The sequence below is a fragment of the Mercenaria mercenaria genome, chromosome 1 (assembly GCF_021730395.1).
Source record: "Mercenaria mercenaria strain notata chromosome 1, MADL_Memer_1, whole genome shotgun sequence".
Taxonomy (NCBI): domain Eukaryota; kingdom Metazoa; phylum Mollusca; class Bivalvia; order Venerida; family Veneridae; genus Mercenaria; species Mercenaria mercenaria.
The window spans coordinates 48,779,758-48,795,609 of NC_069361.1; the positions used below are offsets into that span (position 1 = coordinate 48,779,758).

The 15,852-nt window shown below is 34.3% G+C and overlaps 1 protein-coding gene across 3 annotated transcripts; it reads left to right on the forward strand.

Annotated features, from left to right (window-relative positions):
* The first annotated feature begins 2,253 nt into the window (after positions 1 to 2,253).
* LOC123538999 (galectin-3-like) lies at positions 2,254 to 9,230 on the forward strand. Of its 3 annotated transcripts, XM_045323452.2 has the most exons (6): positions 2,254 to 2,393; positions 4,150 to 4,263; positions 6,786 to 6,848; positions 7,098 to 7,183; positions 8,105 to 8,321; positions 8,685 to 9,230. In XM_045323452.2, the coding sequence occupies exons 1-6, from the start codon at positions 2,367 to 2,369 to the stop codon at positions 8,802 to 8,804; spliced, it is 627 nt and encodes a 208-aa protein (XP_045179387.2). In that variant the 5' UTR covers positions 2,254 to 2,366; the 3' UTR covers positions 8,805 to 9,230. The 3 variants fall into 3 exon arrangements, with proteins under 3 accessions (XP_045179387.2, XP_045179395.2, XP_045179403.2); XM_045323460.2 differs by lacking the exon at positions 6,786 to 6,848; XM_045323468.2 differs by lacking the exon at positions 4,150 to 4,263 and having other exon boundaries at positions 2,293 to 2,393.
* The last annotated feature ends 6,622 nt before the right edge of the window (positions 9,231 to 15,852 follow it).

Consider the following 15,852-nt stretch of genomic DNA (forward strand, 5'->3'; position numbering starts at 1 on the left):
CATAACTGAATACTGTTGAAAAACGGCGTTAAACCCTAAACAAAACAAACTAATGCCGTCAGGTGCCATACTTACTAAAGGTAATACGCCAGTTTAACTGGACTATAATAGTATAATGTTGTCATTTTTCCTGAAACGGTTCAAGACAAACACTATCTGTATTTTATAGTATTTTTCTATTATCATGAAGCTATTTATAGCAATATTGTCACTTATTCTCCAGCGAGCCAGTGAGGATTTTTGCCATGTTAGATGACATATTTGGGGATAAGGTTATAAAAAGTATGAAAATATTATTATAGGTATATGTCATGGGAATAATTTTGTAGTCCTTTGAAACAGACACTGGTTTAGCATGTCATATAGGAAGAAGTGCAGAATAAGCCTGACACCGTATGGAGAAATGGAAAGGCTATAACGTTAATATGTTTTACCGAGAAAGGAAATGCTGTAGTTAGGGTGTATAACGAGTAAAAAGTCGGTGATTTTCGTGAAGTAAAAGAAAAAATATTCAGTAGTTATTTTCCTTCAAATTAAAGCAAATAACAGAAAGAAATCCTCGCATTTTTTATGAAGGTATAAAATATTTATATATTATTCTTAACAATACATCAAAAGAAGCAGACATTTTGTTGACTTAAAATGTTCAAGAAAAAAAAAAGATTCATCTTGTCCCCTTGTTTTAAACTACTCTCTCCAAGTTCACATCGTAAATGCGCATTCAAAAGATAAAAATACATTTACAGCAGAAACTGACATTAAAAATGTCAGAGCCCGCCCGCTTAACTCAGTAGGTAGAGCGTTGGTCTACGGATCGCGGGGTCGTGAGTTCGATCCTCGGGCTGTGCGTATGTTCTCCGTGACTATTTGATCAACGACATTGTGTCTGAAATCATTTGTCCTACACCTCTGATTCATGTGGGGAAGTTGGCAGGTACTTGCGGAGAACAGGTTTGTACTGGTACAGAATCCAGAAACACTGGTTAGGTTAACTGCTCGCCGTTACATAACTGAATACTGTTGAAAAACGGCGTTAAACCCTAAACAAAACAAACTAATGCCGTCAGGTGCCATACTTACTAAAGGTAATACGCCAGTTTAACTGGACTATAATAGTATAATGTTGTCATTTTTCCTGAAACGGTTCAAGACAAACACTATCTGTATTTTATAGCATTTTTCTATTATCATGAAGCTATTTATAGCAATATTGTCACTTATTCTCCAGTGAGCCAGTGAGGATTTTTGCCATGTTAGATGACATATTTGGGGATAAGGTTATAAAAAGTATGAAAATATTATTATAGGTATATGTCATGGGAATAATTTTATAAAAATATGTTTCGTTCTACTAGATGTAGGAAAAGGATAAACGACATTGTGTCTGAAATCATTTGTCCTACACCTCTGATTCATGTGGGGAAGTTGGCAGTTACTTGCGGAGAACAGGTTTGTACTGGTACATAATCTAGGAACACTGGTTAGGTTAACTGCCCGCCGTTACATGACTTAAATACTGTTGAAAAACGGCGTTAAACCAAAAACAAACAAAAAAGAAAAAAAACATTAAAATGTCAGAATGCACATCATGGGGTGTGAAAATGTTTTTTGTCAGACTAAGAAAAAACGCATAATATTGTCTTTAGACTGAATCTCCCACCGTGATTTCAACTTTCACCATCGTGGTTTCGACTCAACTTTCGGATTCCTGTTGCGCATGCCATTTCCATCAGTTCCGTACCCTTTGGTACATTAACCATAACCACATCGGGCTCAAATCTAGTATTATGCAGCAGAGCTTTCACACCATCCTCCTCCTCGAAAAAAAGTTTGAAGCAAAGAAATATTAAATGCCAAATCATTCATTCTGACGTGTTATCGAGAACGGTTATTGAAGTCCGCCTACTGCTTCATTTAAAGCATTGCTCATTTTACCACATCCTTGTCACAAGTGATAATAAAATGTTTGCGGTGTGGATTGCGCAATAATTTCCCAGTTTGTTGGATTCTATAAAGAAAATATTTGTGTAACTACATGTTTAAATTGTTGCTTTTAAAATAATTTTAACTGTTAATTGTTGAATCGTTTGTGAATTTTTGCAGCATATGTTATTTATTTTTACCGATCTATTCCATGAACGTATACAATTAGATCTGCATCAATTATACATATCATATTCTACCTTTTTCCGTGTGAATTATGAAATTTCCTGTCTAATTGAAGTAGAAACAAGGAAAAATAATACCGGCTAATTTATAATCACGTACTATACATATTTCTCTTCCTAAACATCAAAATGGTTTCTGAAATTAGACGTTTATGTATTATTATTTTAACTGCAGTTCAGTGCTTTAGATTTTTGTAAATGTCGTATAGGAATCGTCGCAGAATGGTAAGTCTGTTAATAAAAGGTAAAAAATATATAGGTAAAATGTATTAATTCGTAGGTAAAAAGTAAATTATGTAGGTAAAAAGTGTAAATGTGCGGATGAAGACGTAAAAATATGTTGGTAAATGTACAGACTGGTCGGAGGTCTGTGAAATTGGCGCATAGCTCGTAGATCGTACATCAACAAATAAAATTTTACTTTGTTGACCTTGGTCGTTGATCGTAGATAAACCATATAAATTACAATGAAAATTGGTTGACCTGGCTCGTAGATCGTAGATCAACCATCCGAAATGCTTTCAGAATTGGTTGTCCTGGGTCGTAGATCGTAGATCAACCATCTGAAATGCGTTCAGAGTTGGTTGACCTGGATCATAGATCGTAGATCAATAATCTGATATTCGTTCAGAATTGGTTGACCTGGGTCGTATATCGTAGAGCAATCGTACGAAATGCGCTCAGAATTTGTTGATCTGGATCGTAGATCGTAGATAAATCATCTAAACTGCGTTCAGAATTGCTTGACCTTGGTCTGGGTCGTATATCGTAGATCAACCACATCAATTACATTGAAAAATGGTTGTGATTTAGATGTAATTTACGATCTACGACCAAGGCCAACAAATTTACAATGTAATTTAGATGGTTTATCTACGATCTACGACCCAGGTCAACCAATTCTGAACTTTTTTCATGTGGCGGATCTACGATATAACAGCCAGGTCAACCAATTGTCAGTATAATTTAGATTGTTGATCTACGACCTACGACCTATGTTAACTAATTCTGAACGCATTTCAGATGATTAATCTACGATCTAAGACTCAGGTCAACCAATTCTGAACGCATTTCAGATGATTGATCTACAATCTAAGACGCATTTCAGGACCAAGATCAACAAAGCGGAACTTTATTTGTCGATGTACGATCTACGATTAAAGGTGCCAACTTAACAGATCTACTGGTTTGTTAAAAAGTGTAAAATATATAAGTAAAGCTGTAAATAAGTGCGTTTAAAAGTATATTGATATATAGGTAAAATTATAAATATGTTTGCTAAATAGAATAAATAGGTCTAGTTAAAACTAAAGATAGGCAGGTTGAAAAGTAAAAATACATTGTATGTAGATAAAGCTTACAAATGTGGGTTATATAGTATAAATATGTAGGTAAATTTATAAGTGGTGGGTTAAGACGTATATGTATGTGTTAAAACTATCGATAGGTGGGTTAAAAAGTATAAGTTTGTCGGTAAAAACTAAAAATAGTTGCGTTATATATAACATATATGTAGGTAAAAGTATAACTAAAACTGAGAGGTAGAGGGCAAAGGTTCCCATCTGGAATTAACAAAAATGTTTATTTCCAGACGAACTCGTGACTGGTGTCATATTTACCGCATCAGCACCCAGTTTAGCCGACTGTTGCTGCAAACAATACCAATTAAAGAAATCCAGCACTAGCTTGAATATCAGCCGAAAACAGGAATCGAACAAATGGGAGTTGCTAGCAATGAAACCTAGCCTGCCACTTACTACCTTTTTAATGAAGTTACCGATGGTGTTGTGTGTCGTATTGATTACCCCTTTTAGATATAAAATTTAAGGTTAATCTCTATGTGTGTCTTTGAGACATGTAGGTATATTTCGACATGACATTATTTCCTTTGACAATTCAGTTGTTTTTTGGGTGGATAGGGGCAATAGAAGCAAAGCTCATTTTAGAAATAATATTATTGTATTTGTACCTGGTGTTTAAGGATGGTGACATGAACCAGAGAGCTGATATTGACAGAGTAGCAAGAGCCGCAGGCCATTTTGCTGGAGCAATGATTGATGAATTCCGAGATCGTAACCGACCTTCCTGGTACCCCGTATGTAAATTATTTAAAGATGTGACCCTTGTAATCCATACGATAGAATGTGTATCAGATGCTATCTGTGTCTTTCCGCTCTTTGACTTTAAATTTGGCGTCAGAATTTCATCCTTTGTAATGCAAGCCTTGTTTGATCTTCTACTTTTCTACTGTATAATATAGTAAGGAACAGGAAGTGTTTTTACAACAGTTATTCAGCGTAGCTGTCTAAGCCAACTTTTGACCTACTAAAAACAATAAAAGTTGTAAATTTATAATTTCTTCAACCAACCAAAACAGCAGTACTGGACTAAATGAATACATGCATACTTCTGATTGGCTAAAGTCAATATACTATTTCAAAAGAGTATTACATAGATACTGTAGATACTGTCGCAAATGACGTTTGTCGGAGAAGCACAATAAATTACTGTGGACAAGAGGTATTCATACAGTCACGTAATATTGCAGTTTTACCTGAATGGTGATTGTTTCAGTAAATGAAACAATGAACTTTAAATTTGTGTAACCTTTTATGAATAGTTTAGCTGACGGTCGTCATGAGCTCAGCTATATATCCGTAAAAATTTGCTGATTGATTTTGATACGACTTTGAATAAAAAAAACGCCGTCTATTTGCTGGTATATCTACACGAATGTGTCAGAAATGCAGTATTATTTCAAAATTGCATAGGAATATTTGAAATTGTTTGTAAAGCATCATAAATATTCAAGAAGTGCATTTCAAATATAAATAACGCGCGGGCTATTCGGCAATCCAACATTTTCAATATATTAATTCCCACCAACCCCGATTATCTTTTTTTTTTAAATATAATTCTTGTATTGATATGGCGGCATCCATTGAAACTTCACTAACATTTTCTTTGAATATATAATTGTGACTATCAACCAGGTAAACGGTCACATCCGGACACCCTGATCAACGGTCCGTGTATTCCAGCTATCTGTTTATAGCAAGTAAGAACCTCAAGGTAAACTAGTCAAAAACATATGTCATGTCTGTTTACTTTAGGCAGATCGGTGCAACAATAGTTAGATTATAGTTTCAACAGTAGGTGATCAAACTAGACTGCAGATAGATTTTATGATGCTACTTCACAATATCTGGATGTAATGATTCACTAGATAGAAACATCACCAATGTCAACACACAATTTATCACGTTTTAACAGAATGCTTTTTTCCTTTTCATTACATAAGGAAGGATATTAGGTATTATCGGATGAGATAAACGTGACGAAATTTGTTTTGTCGTTACTTTGTGCGTTTGAGAAAAGGATGCCCTTCGAGTTCAATTAATATATCTGACAGTATCGACATAATTATCTGAAATTAAATCAAGAAATTTAGCCAGAAATTTACCATAAGTTATACTGTATGGTAATTTCATTCAATGTTAAACATTTCACCTCATATTGTCAATTCTATTCTAATTTCCTATTTATATTCACAACAAATTTCTTGATTCATTTTTTCATATTTTGAGGCTATTTCAAGCCTAATTTTTGAGCCAAATGGATATTTGTTCGGAAAGTAGGAAACAAAATACAACTGTAAAACAATATGTCATTTGATATTTTAGCCCTTACTATGCTGCACACGATTGATTCTGCCTTTGCGACCAGTGCAGCTCATTGGCTAGATTGGGAAAGGGTTAGATTACACTAGTGTAATAACATGGTGATGGTTATGTCGCTTCGTAACTATACTTGGTCAAATTAAATGTATTTAACCCTTATCCTGCTTAATTTCTATAATAAACTTGTCCATCTTTTAATTTGGACAGTACCATTAACTGTTTAAAGGGCTGCATACCAAAAAGATACTGACTGAAACGCGACCAGTGCAGATCATGACCAGACTGCACGGATGCGCATGCTGATCATGATCTACACTGGTCGCAAAGGCAGAATCAGTCGTGTCCAGCATGATAAGGACTAAATTAGGTAAAGAAAAAAGAAATCTAGATATTTCGTTGGAAGAAGTCAACTTGTTATAAAAAGAAATTTACCGTTTGTATATTCCTGCATTGCATTTATTAAACGCGTTTAATAATTTGTGTATGAAAATACACTCATACCTCTTTTAGTATGGTTAAAATAAAAAAAATTTTATTAAATGGTTTACTTTTGTTTAAGATCAACTGATAGTTCACCCCAATAATACTTTTCCAGTCCATCGTCTTGTATGAACTCATTATTTCTCTGTTATTTGAGCGAAACATTTTCCAAATGAAAAGTTATGTGTTTTTATATGCAAGTATGCATGTAAGCATGAGATATTCTCTTGTTCGACATAAAGTGTGTATGTTAAATTTGCATAGGCAAGTATGTATTTGACTAAATTGAATGGATATACTTGAAACACGTCATATTATTTACGACACAAACTAAGAAAACAATTTTGATATATTTCGTTTAACGTATTTTTGAACGAACTTTGTATGTTTTAAATACCTAGAAACAAAATATAAATCAAATATTTTTGTATCTTAAGTATATTTTAAAACATTTCAGCGTGGTAGAAACGTTTCCAGTGAACTTGGCGATAGCAGAGACCCGAGAAACCATCAAATGATGGTAAGCATATAAACAAAAATCAGTGATATTGTATGAATTAGCTTTTCAAAAAGAAAATATCTGAATCATTATTGTTGAAATGCCTTAAGCAAATCTGAACAAAGTGCTCATGACAACAAAAAAAGATACATGTAACTGATAGAAATAAGATATCTTATCACTCAGTATTGATTTCTGGTAAACAAATTATAGATATCAAGTTGACACTGAATCAAACTTTGCTGCTTACAATGTTTCACTACTTTGCAGACTGTACCATTTGTACGGAAGACGGGCCTTCTCAGGCCGAATAATATAATTTTCATCTGTGGAGTTCCACACCAAAAGGCAAACAGGTAAGTCAAAAATCTCAAAGCATGTGCGCAAAATTTCAATATTTGTGAGAAAAAATCTGACAAAAACTTGTTAGTTCTATGTTTACATAAAATATACATTGTATGTAGTAATGAATATTGTTCGTATGTTCCAATATTAAAATTTTGGTCCAGTTCAACTTTACCCTTTAGCCTGCTGGCGGCGAATGATTCTGCCTTTGCGATCAGTACAGACCAAGATGAGCCTGTACATCCATGCAGTCTCATCTTGGTCTGCACTGCTCGCATTCCAGTTAGTAAATTTTTAGTAAACACCCCTTCGAATAATAAATGGTACTGCCCAAATGGAGTGATGGACAGTTCATTATAGAAATTAAGCAGGATAAGGGTGAAAAAAGAACATAAGTTTCCCTCAAAGATGCTCCTTCTGGTTAATCTTAACAGTACCTGCAGTTATTTGCATACCAGCCAACAAGGTTTAACTGTACGAAATATGTGTTATAAAAGCATGGTATGTAGGGTTATTATAATAGTAGCTTGTTCTGGGATGCTGTATTCGGCTCGAGTGGGTTTTGGCCAGGTCTAAGTGCGATCAGACTTGGCAAAATCCACGGGAACGGAATACAAAAATCCTAGATTTAGCTACTGTTATCATGGCTATAATGAACCATTCATGTATATATCCCCCTTTTTGTTTGTTGGGTTCTTATCAAACGAGATATTTAATGTTTATCGATTTTAAAAAAGAATTTGGTAAGTTTTTACGTGCGTTATCTATAGAACTGTATCAGATCATGTATGTTGAATGAACGTAGTTCGGCAACGTACAATACCAAAGGAATAATACGAACTGTTTTTCTGCCTGTTCATATCAACTTGTGAAATCAAGTCGTAGTTTTGACAGAATCTATATAGGTATATAATAAATACATATATTTGCAGGTTTACCGTTTACCTACAAAAAGGAAACCGCCATGAACCTCCATTAGTCGCCATGTGTGTTGATGCCAGATTTGACTTCGGTGGTGACCGAAACATTGTTTTACGGAATCATAAAGATGGCGATTGGGGTCGAGAGGAGAAACAGCTCTCTTATTTTCCATTCAGGCCAAATGAGTCCTTTGAAATGATAATCTTGGTTGAGCGAAACCGTTTTATGGTAATTATGTACAGGAGTTTTAATTAAATTTTCAATTAATAGGGTTTGGATCTAATACCATTAAAATCTATAATTTTCTATAGTCATAAAGAAGATTGCTTGAATATATAGATTTGTTGGTTTAAGAGAATCAGTATTGTATAAACAATTTGGAAAATAATTTAATCAATGCATAGGTTTGGTTTTTGAGAAACAAAAATATGTTTTAAGTAATTACATTACGTGGATACATGGTAAAACTAAGAATTAACACCTTTGTTTCATGCTATATTTCTATTAACTTTGTAAAGATTCTAGGCTTCTTAGTATAAGATTATCTGCCTAATAACCTTTGCTCAAGTAAAATTTGATTTTAATTCACAGGTTGCCGTAAACAACAAACACATGCTGGAGTTCAACCATAGGATCAGAGCGCTTGGTGATATTGATGCACTGCGCATTGATGGTGACGTAACGCTCACCCAGTTCCGGATTCAGGATTGAGAAGCAAATACAGATAGCACGCTTTATCATTTTCGTTACCCATATTTGAGAATGTTGGACCAGAAAATACGTAGATGTTGTGATATATATTATAAAACTACTCTCTATGATTTTCCTTTTATATAAATGTATGCAATGTAATGCATATTTCAAGATAATTTCTAGGTGATTCTGATATGAAAATACAGAACTAATAAAGAAATACATGATATGTTCTATTAAATGAACATTTGATTTTTGTTGAGCAAAATCGTTGTGTATAAGTTTAGGATATAAATTGAACCCAGCTGACTGTTTAGAATATGTATGTGTAAAAATCAACAATGGTTTATTGTTGAAGCTTTCATAGTAACATTTACAAGATACAAAAGATAATAGGTAAAGGTAGATTTCTCGGAAGCACAGAGCACAAAAAACAAAAAGATAATAAATGAGTCATCAGAGTCAATGGTAATGTACGATAGCACAATATCAGTGACTTACAGTATAGTCAACAATTCACTGTTAATACTATAATTATTATGCAGATTAAATCTATAAATTTTGGTCATTCTCTTTAATATTTAATACCAATTATCAATGGAGTAATTAATTTTATAATAATTGCTCTGGAATGGTAGAACACAACCGACCGCAATCAAGCAAAATATTATTACACTTGAATAGATTGGTAAAACTGTTTTAATATCGTACCATTTCCATTTAGTCTGAAATTTTTTTCATGATTTAAAACAAAATCTACATCACATGTACCTAGCTGCTCTAGCTGATAAACTAAGACAAAGGTTTGCAACAATAACCACTTTCCCTTTGTATTGTATACACAATTTTATGTAATATACAATTTAGTTCACATCATGTAATATTGATAATGAATATTTGATGAAAGTTGTTTCACCAAGAAAATGTGTAATATGGCAGCACAGCAACAGCTTTGCAGCAGTCAACATAAATCATATAGGTTTGAACTACAAGATCAAGGGGCTAGCAATGTTTGTCCTTTATCAAACAAAAGTAAAATGACTATGCAAGCCACAAGAATTCTCTGTGTCAGTGTCTTTAATCCTTACTTAGTTTCATAATGCAACTGTATGAATAATAAAATATGGCATGTTCGTAGAGCAATTTACGTTTAAGCCATTAATCTTGTACGCTTTTCGTATGTTTAACTTATTATAACCCCAGCAAACGAGTTCCAGCGATAAGAATTTTCGTTGATTTGTGCTTCACGCTAATTCCCGGACAGGCACTTCCTCTCCGTCACTAATCATGATAATTATAGACACCGAGCCACTGCTCGAATCCGTATCCCATCGTTGAATACTTGCAGCATGCACTTTCTTCCCGACGACAATACCATAGTGAACAAATTTACCAGGAATATAGTAACGGCCTGTCATGGGAGCTTTGAACTTCCCTGTGGAAAAGTTGTAGCCGTTCCTTTTGTCCAACAGTTCTTCAAAAGTTCACCGGTGCAGTTGCTTTTATTTGAAAGACCATGATCGTTAAAATCAAACGGGTTTCCAGCTTGACTGAAAAAAAAAACAAAACATTTTCAATTAAGAATGTTGATAGCTGTAGGTTAATATAATTTGCTTTAGATACCCCAATATTTTGCGAATAAAACACACTGGATTAAGGATTGAGTTACTCTTGTCCAAAAGTTTGTTTTGATATGACTTTAAGACCATAAAAAAATAAAAGTAATTCTAGATCGAAGTGCTTACTTGTAAACATCAGTACTCTAAAACCATAAAACTTACCCAACAATCTGAACAATGCTAAGTACACAATATGGAAGATACAATATGTGATAAAATTGGCTTTACTGCTTGATCCGCAAACACCACTGTTACAGGATTTAAGATTTATTTTACAAGAAACAGGTGCTAGTTTTTTTGTTTTTTTTTTGTTGTTTTTTTTTGTAATTCTAAAAGAGTAACCTCGTTTTTAAATTATGAAATGTATTTTAAAGTTATCTCCCCTGAGATACGAAAATTGCTAGATTGCTTGTTGTTTAAATGAAAATAGGAACTTTTTTTAGTCAAAACTGAGACTTCTACTTTAAAACTGGTAGTAAACATGATTAAATGTCATAACATTTTATAGTGACTCATAAAACCTGGAAACTGTTCCCGCAGTCGACACAAGATAAATTAAAATGAAGTATACAAAACTTTTTTTTCAATACAATTATTGTTTCGGCAGAGCATAAAATAATGTCCGTTACCTTCCAAAAGATCAAGTTTTTCGATCTCTTTTAATGTCAACGCCTATATTTGTAATAAACTCACTCAAACTGACTACAAGGGGAGCGGTTTTCTAGTGGATAAGGTGTCGGCCGCTCAATCCGTGGGTCATGGGTTCGAGCCCCACTCGGATCACGACCATGGGTTTTCAAATGACACCAGTACTGGTTTTTCCAGGAAGCGGACTCGAAAGAGGTTCAAATAAGCTTGAAGCTTTCATCACAATCGAGCTAAAACAAATTAGTATAAACTAAACTAACTACAACCTCTTGTTTATACTGGTCAGTTTCTACTTTCCTTGCATCAATTTCTATATTCGGATTCTCCTTATAGCTGTTACTTTCGTCTGTAGCGTTGTTTTTTAACGTATCTATATCTGCCTTCTAAAGATTTATTTCTGTTTTCAAACTATCTTTGAAATTAGTGACTTCAATCTTCAGCGAATCCTTGTATGAACTGAAATCTACCTTTGCGTCTTCGCACGACTATATTACATTCTCTTCGAGGATTTCGTAAGCATCCGCAAAGTCCTCCATTTTGTTTTCTATACTGTTCAATATCGTTTCCACATGTTCTTCCGTTGTCTTGATTTGTTTAACCAAATTTCATTTTCATTCTAACCATCTTTTAAAGAAGTTGCTCTTCATTGAGAAATTCAGACTAAAAATATTAAAGATAAACGCAGAAGCAGTCAAAACACCATTTCATAAAAGCAATCTTTGCGTATATTCTCTACAAATGGAAGTTGTAACATACTAAGGTTATGCTGAATTATTTATTTCTGTAAAAGGATTTGAAATTGCTGAGATACTGAATTAAACGCCTTTCATGTTTTTGATGACAGCTAATACATTAAAAATGCTGTTGCATTTGTTCTGTTATTTATCATTTATGTTAAGAGAAGTGTTTTGATTATTTGACTAAAATGTTTGAAAGTTTCGAAACCAGAACAAAACATAGTTCTGACCTGAAAGTAAATGCACAATACAGATTCGTCAAATATTTTTTGAATCCTGATGATTCACAAATATTACTAAAATAGCGAGGTTGGAATTATCTTTATTTAAAAAAGATGAAAGGTAAGGGTTGATTTTTCTGAAGCACAGAGCACCACAAACACAGCCACAGAGCCACATATTTGCAAAGTAGGCCTTCAACAAAAAGAAGCTGTAAAGGAAAAATATTATAGACGGTTGCTTCAAAAATCCAACAAGTACATTTTAATTTTATGCAAAATATAGAAAAAGGGGAGAGAAAGGGGTATGAGGTAGAAGAAGGCGGAGGTTTGGGGGGGGGGGGGGGTACTAAATGGAAAGTGGAATAAGGATGAATATTGAAAAGGGAATACTATGTTCCTTAATCACAGTTACCCTAAAACGAATACCGAAGCAGCGCAGACACTCAAGTACAAAAGACAAAAAAAACACACACATAACTAACTTACATAGGTAATCAAACATACAACAAATATCAACAATGTAGAGCACCGCCCAAGACACACAGACGCAAACGCACACAAACAAGTAGGATAAACAACAATCGAGCACCGCCTAAGGACTCCGACAGCCAAAATTAAGGTGGGCACAATAACTTACAGTAAAAGGAGAGTGGATGCAAATGCAAGGGAAAGGATGGGAGGGGCGATAGGGGACGTGAGATGAAAGAAGAAAGAAACGCTAACAACAAACAAGACAACATACGCAACACAAAATACAAGACGGACAGAAAACATGTTAAAAATAGGGACACCGTCTTGGAACGGTTAGTAACCTATGAAAAGGAAACTTGGGATTTAACAGCGTTTACGGCATGCCAACCTCGTACTTACCCTATTTTCAACAAGTTAAACAACACATTGTAAATAAAATCACTCCCTGATGTATACATTAAATCCACTCTAATGGCGACATGTCATAGTTTGAAGAAATTGTCAAAGTAAGACACATTTCATAGTTCATTAATTCAGTACATATGAGCCGCACCATGAGAAAAACAACATAGTGGCTTTGCGACCAGCATGGATCAGGACCAGCCTGCGCATGCGCATCCGCTAACAGTTTCTCTAATGGCAATAGGGTTTGAAAGCGAACAGCATGGATCCAGACCAGACTGCGCGGATCGCACCGCCGCTATGTTGGTTTTCTCATGGCGCGGCTCAATTATGTTATCAGATTCTGCATTACTTTCACTTTCTTTAAACCAGTTTTTCCTTGAAAGGTTCAGATGTGACAAAAGCTACACGTCTACGACTGAACTTTTATTCGTTCTCATGAACGAAACATAAAAAGTTTACCGAATTATTCAAGGGAAATTTCAAATTACAACCACACAAATGGCAGGCGCAGATACGCAGCTGCGTAGTGGAAATCTGGCAAGCATACACAATTAAATTGGCTAATCTCTTTCGTTGCAATAAGAAGTCTATATCATGCAACGGAAGTTGATTCATTCGCAATCATTGCTTACTTCATATTCTGTTTAACAATTTAGGTACAGTTTTGCAATTTATTTCGTTACCTATCCTACTATTTAATTACTTATTTTGTAATAATCCTGAACATGTGAAATATTAGGCTAACGGTTTAAAAAGGCAAAATTCTATAAAAGAACTATAACACAATATCAAAAAATGAAGAAAAAAATGGAGGCTTTCAAGCCTAAAAGAAATTTTGAATAGGATGTATTATATAATACTGCAGATGTAACTTTCACGCATAATGGTTATTAAGTTATTTTCAGGCGCCATATAATATCTGATATATCTTATAATTGTACTTAAGTGTATACAATTATCAATTATCCCATGGTCACATTATTGAAGATAATAAAATCAAATAGAAATTAAATAAATATACCCAATTATTGCACGGGTATGTCACCGGTGCAAGTCGAACGATATTACAGTTTGTGACATCCAGTTCACAGTGAGATAAATATCTCCTTTCTTTATTATTGGTGATTACATATTTTTCAATGGCATGATAGTAACTAAATTATATGCATCATATTTCAGAAGACCTTAAACAAGTTTCTTAAAAACTATCAGATCAAAAGTTAAGTGTAATACTTGGTTTTAGATGTCGTTGAGATATATCAGCAATCACGTTATGTTTTTAATATTTGTTTTATGAATGAGTATGTTAGTACAATGTCTATCCAATGCTAATGTTCAACCCTTGTAAAAATTTTCTTAAAAGGACTATTTTTGGTTCGCTGTTACAGTAGCCTAATATATGTTTTTTCAGTGTATATTTTAACATTGGGACATGGAAATATGTTCCTTACAACCGATAATTTCTATAATCATGTTTGCTATAACCATTTTGTTTTACATTGTAGGGACATTTTAATTGTTCCTTATAACCAAAATTTTACCAAAAATTTATTATAACTGTGTTCGTTATATTTCGGAAGTTAACTGTATACATTAATTTTGCTAGCATGAAATCACAATGGCGAGGTACGAGTCATAATGGCGAAGCGCGAAACTGGGAATTTTCTGTAATTCCGCGCTCCGCCATTGCAGTCTTGCGCTTCGCAAACTTAATTTTGCGTTTTGTGCTTCTTCATCGTGCACAGGTGATAAGCGAAGCGTTGGATCACGACAGTGAAACACGAAATCATGACGACAAAGGTCGAGATTACAAGCGCAAAATCTCGAAATTTTCTTAATTTCGCACTTCGCCATAGTGATCTCACGCTTCGCCACCGTTATTTCGCTCTTCACGCTTCGCTAACACAGGTGATACACGAATGGCAAAGCACGAAATTGCTAAAATTTTGCGATCTCCCATTTCGCAGTCGTGGCATCGCGCTTCTCATATTCATAGAGAGCAGAACGTGAAATCACGATGGCTAAGCGTGAAATCTCGAATATTGCTTAATTTTGCACTTTGCCATCATGATCTCGCGCTTTGCCATCGTCATTTTGCGTGTCACGCTTCTCCATCATGGCAGGCGATACGCGAAGCGCAGAATCACGATAGCAAAGCTTGAGTTATGGCAAAATTCCTTTTAACAATTATCGTATGTATACTTATAGAGATATCCCTTGAATGATATCCAGTCATAATATTTTGAAAGTGTGTTAAACGAACCATCTGTTTTGAATAAATACTTGCACACATGTAGGCCTACATGAACCACAGTTTACACGTGCAATAATTCACGAGTAAAACAATACATTTTATATAAAAGAGATGAGAAAGAATAAGTTATTCGTGCACTATTTATGCTTCAAATATACGCTAAAATGCACCATTTGCCGTTCTCACATTAAAAAAGTAATCATGTACCTTACCCCAACATTACCTCTGCGTATTATGAAAAATGTCCCAGCTATGCGCCTGAATGGAATTGGCTTCTAAGAAACTTTGCACATTTCCTTACCTCTCATGAACATACTCATTATTTTGCTTTTTTTTCTGTACTTCCAAAGTTTATCTAAGATCAAAGCTCAATTTAGTGTCGTAGAGTGTAAGCTTTTCAACCAATACCCGGGTTGCTTAATTCAAACTATGCGTATTCAAAACGTCCTATCAAATTTTCAAAGATGAACTTTTAGAGATTTGCAGCGTCAGCACCAATTTTCAAAGTGGATGGAAAAGCGTGCAAAGCAGAATACAGCATATATAATGAATCAATGCCTTCCAAAATAACATACATTTACGTATAAATATTTCTTCTCTTTTGTTTTGGGTTTAACGCCATTTTTCAACAACATTTCAGTTATGTAACGGCGTACATTTAACCTTACCAGTGTTCCTGGATTATGTACTACAATGTAGAACAAACCTGTT

Coding starts and splice junctions, on each gene's coding strand:
- LOC123538999 (XM_045323452.2), top strand. CDS start 2,367: ATGTCGTATAGGAATCGTCGCAGAATG. Junction 2,394..4,149: donor ATAGGAATCGTCGCAGAATG/GTAAGTCTGTTA, acceptor CTGGTGTTTAAG/GATGGTGACATGAACCAGAG. Junction 4,264..6,785: donor ACCGACCTTCCTGGTACCCC/GTATGTAAATTA, acceptor AAAACATTTCAG/CGTGGTAGAAACGTTTCCAG.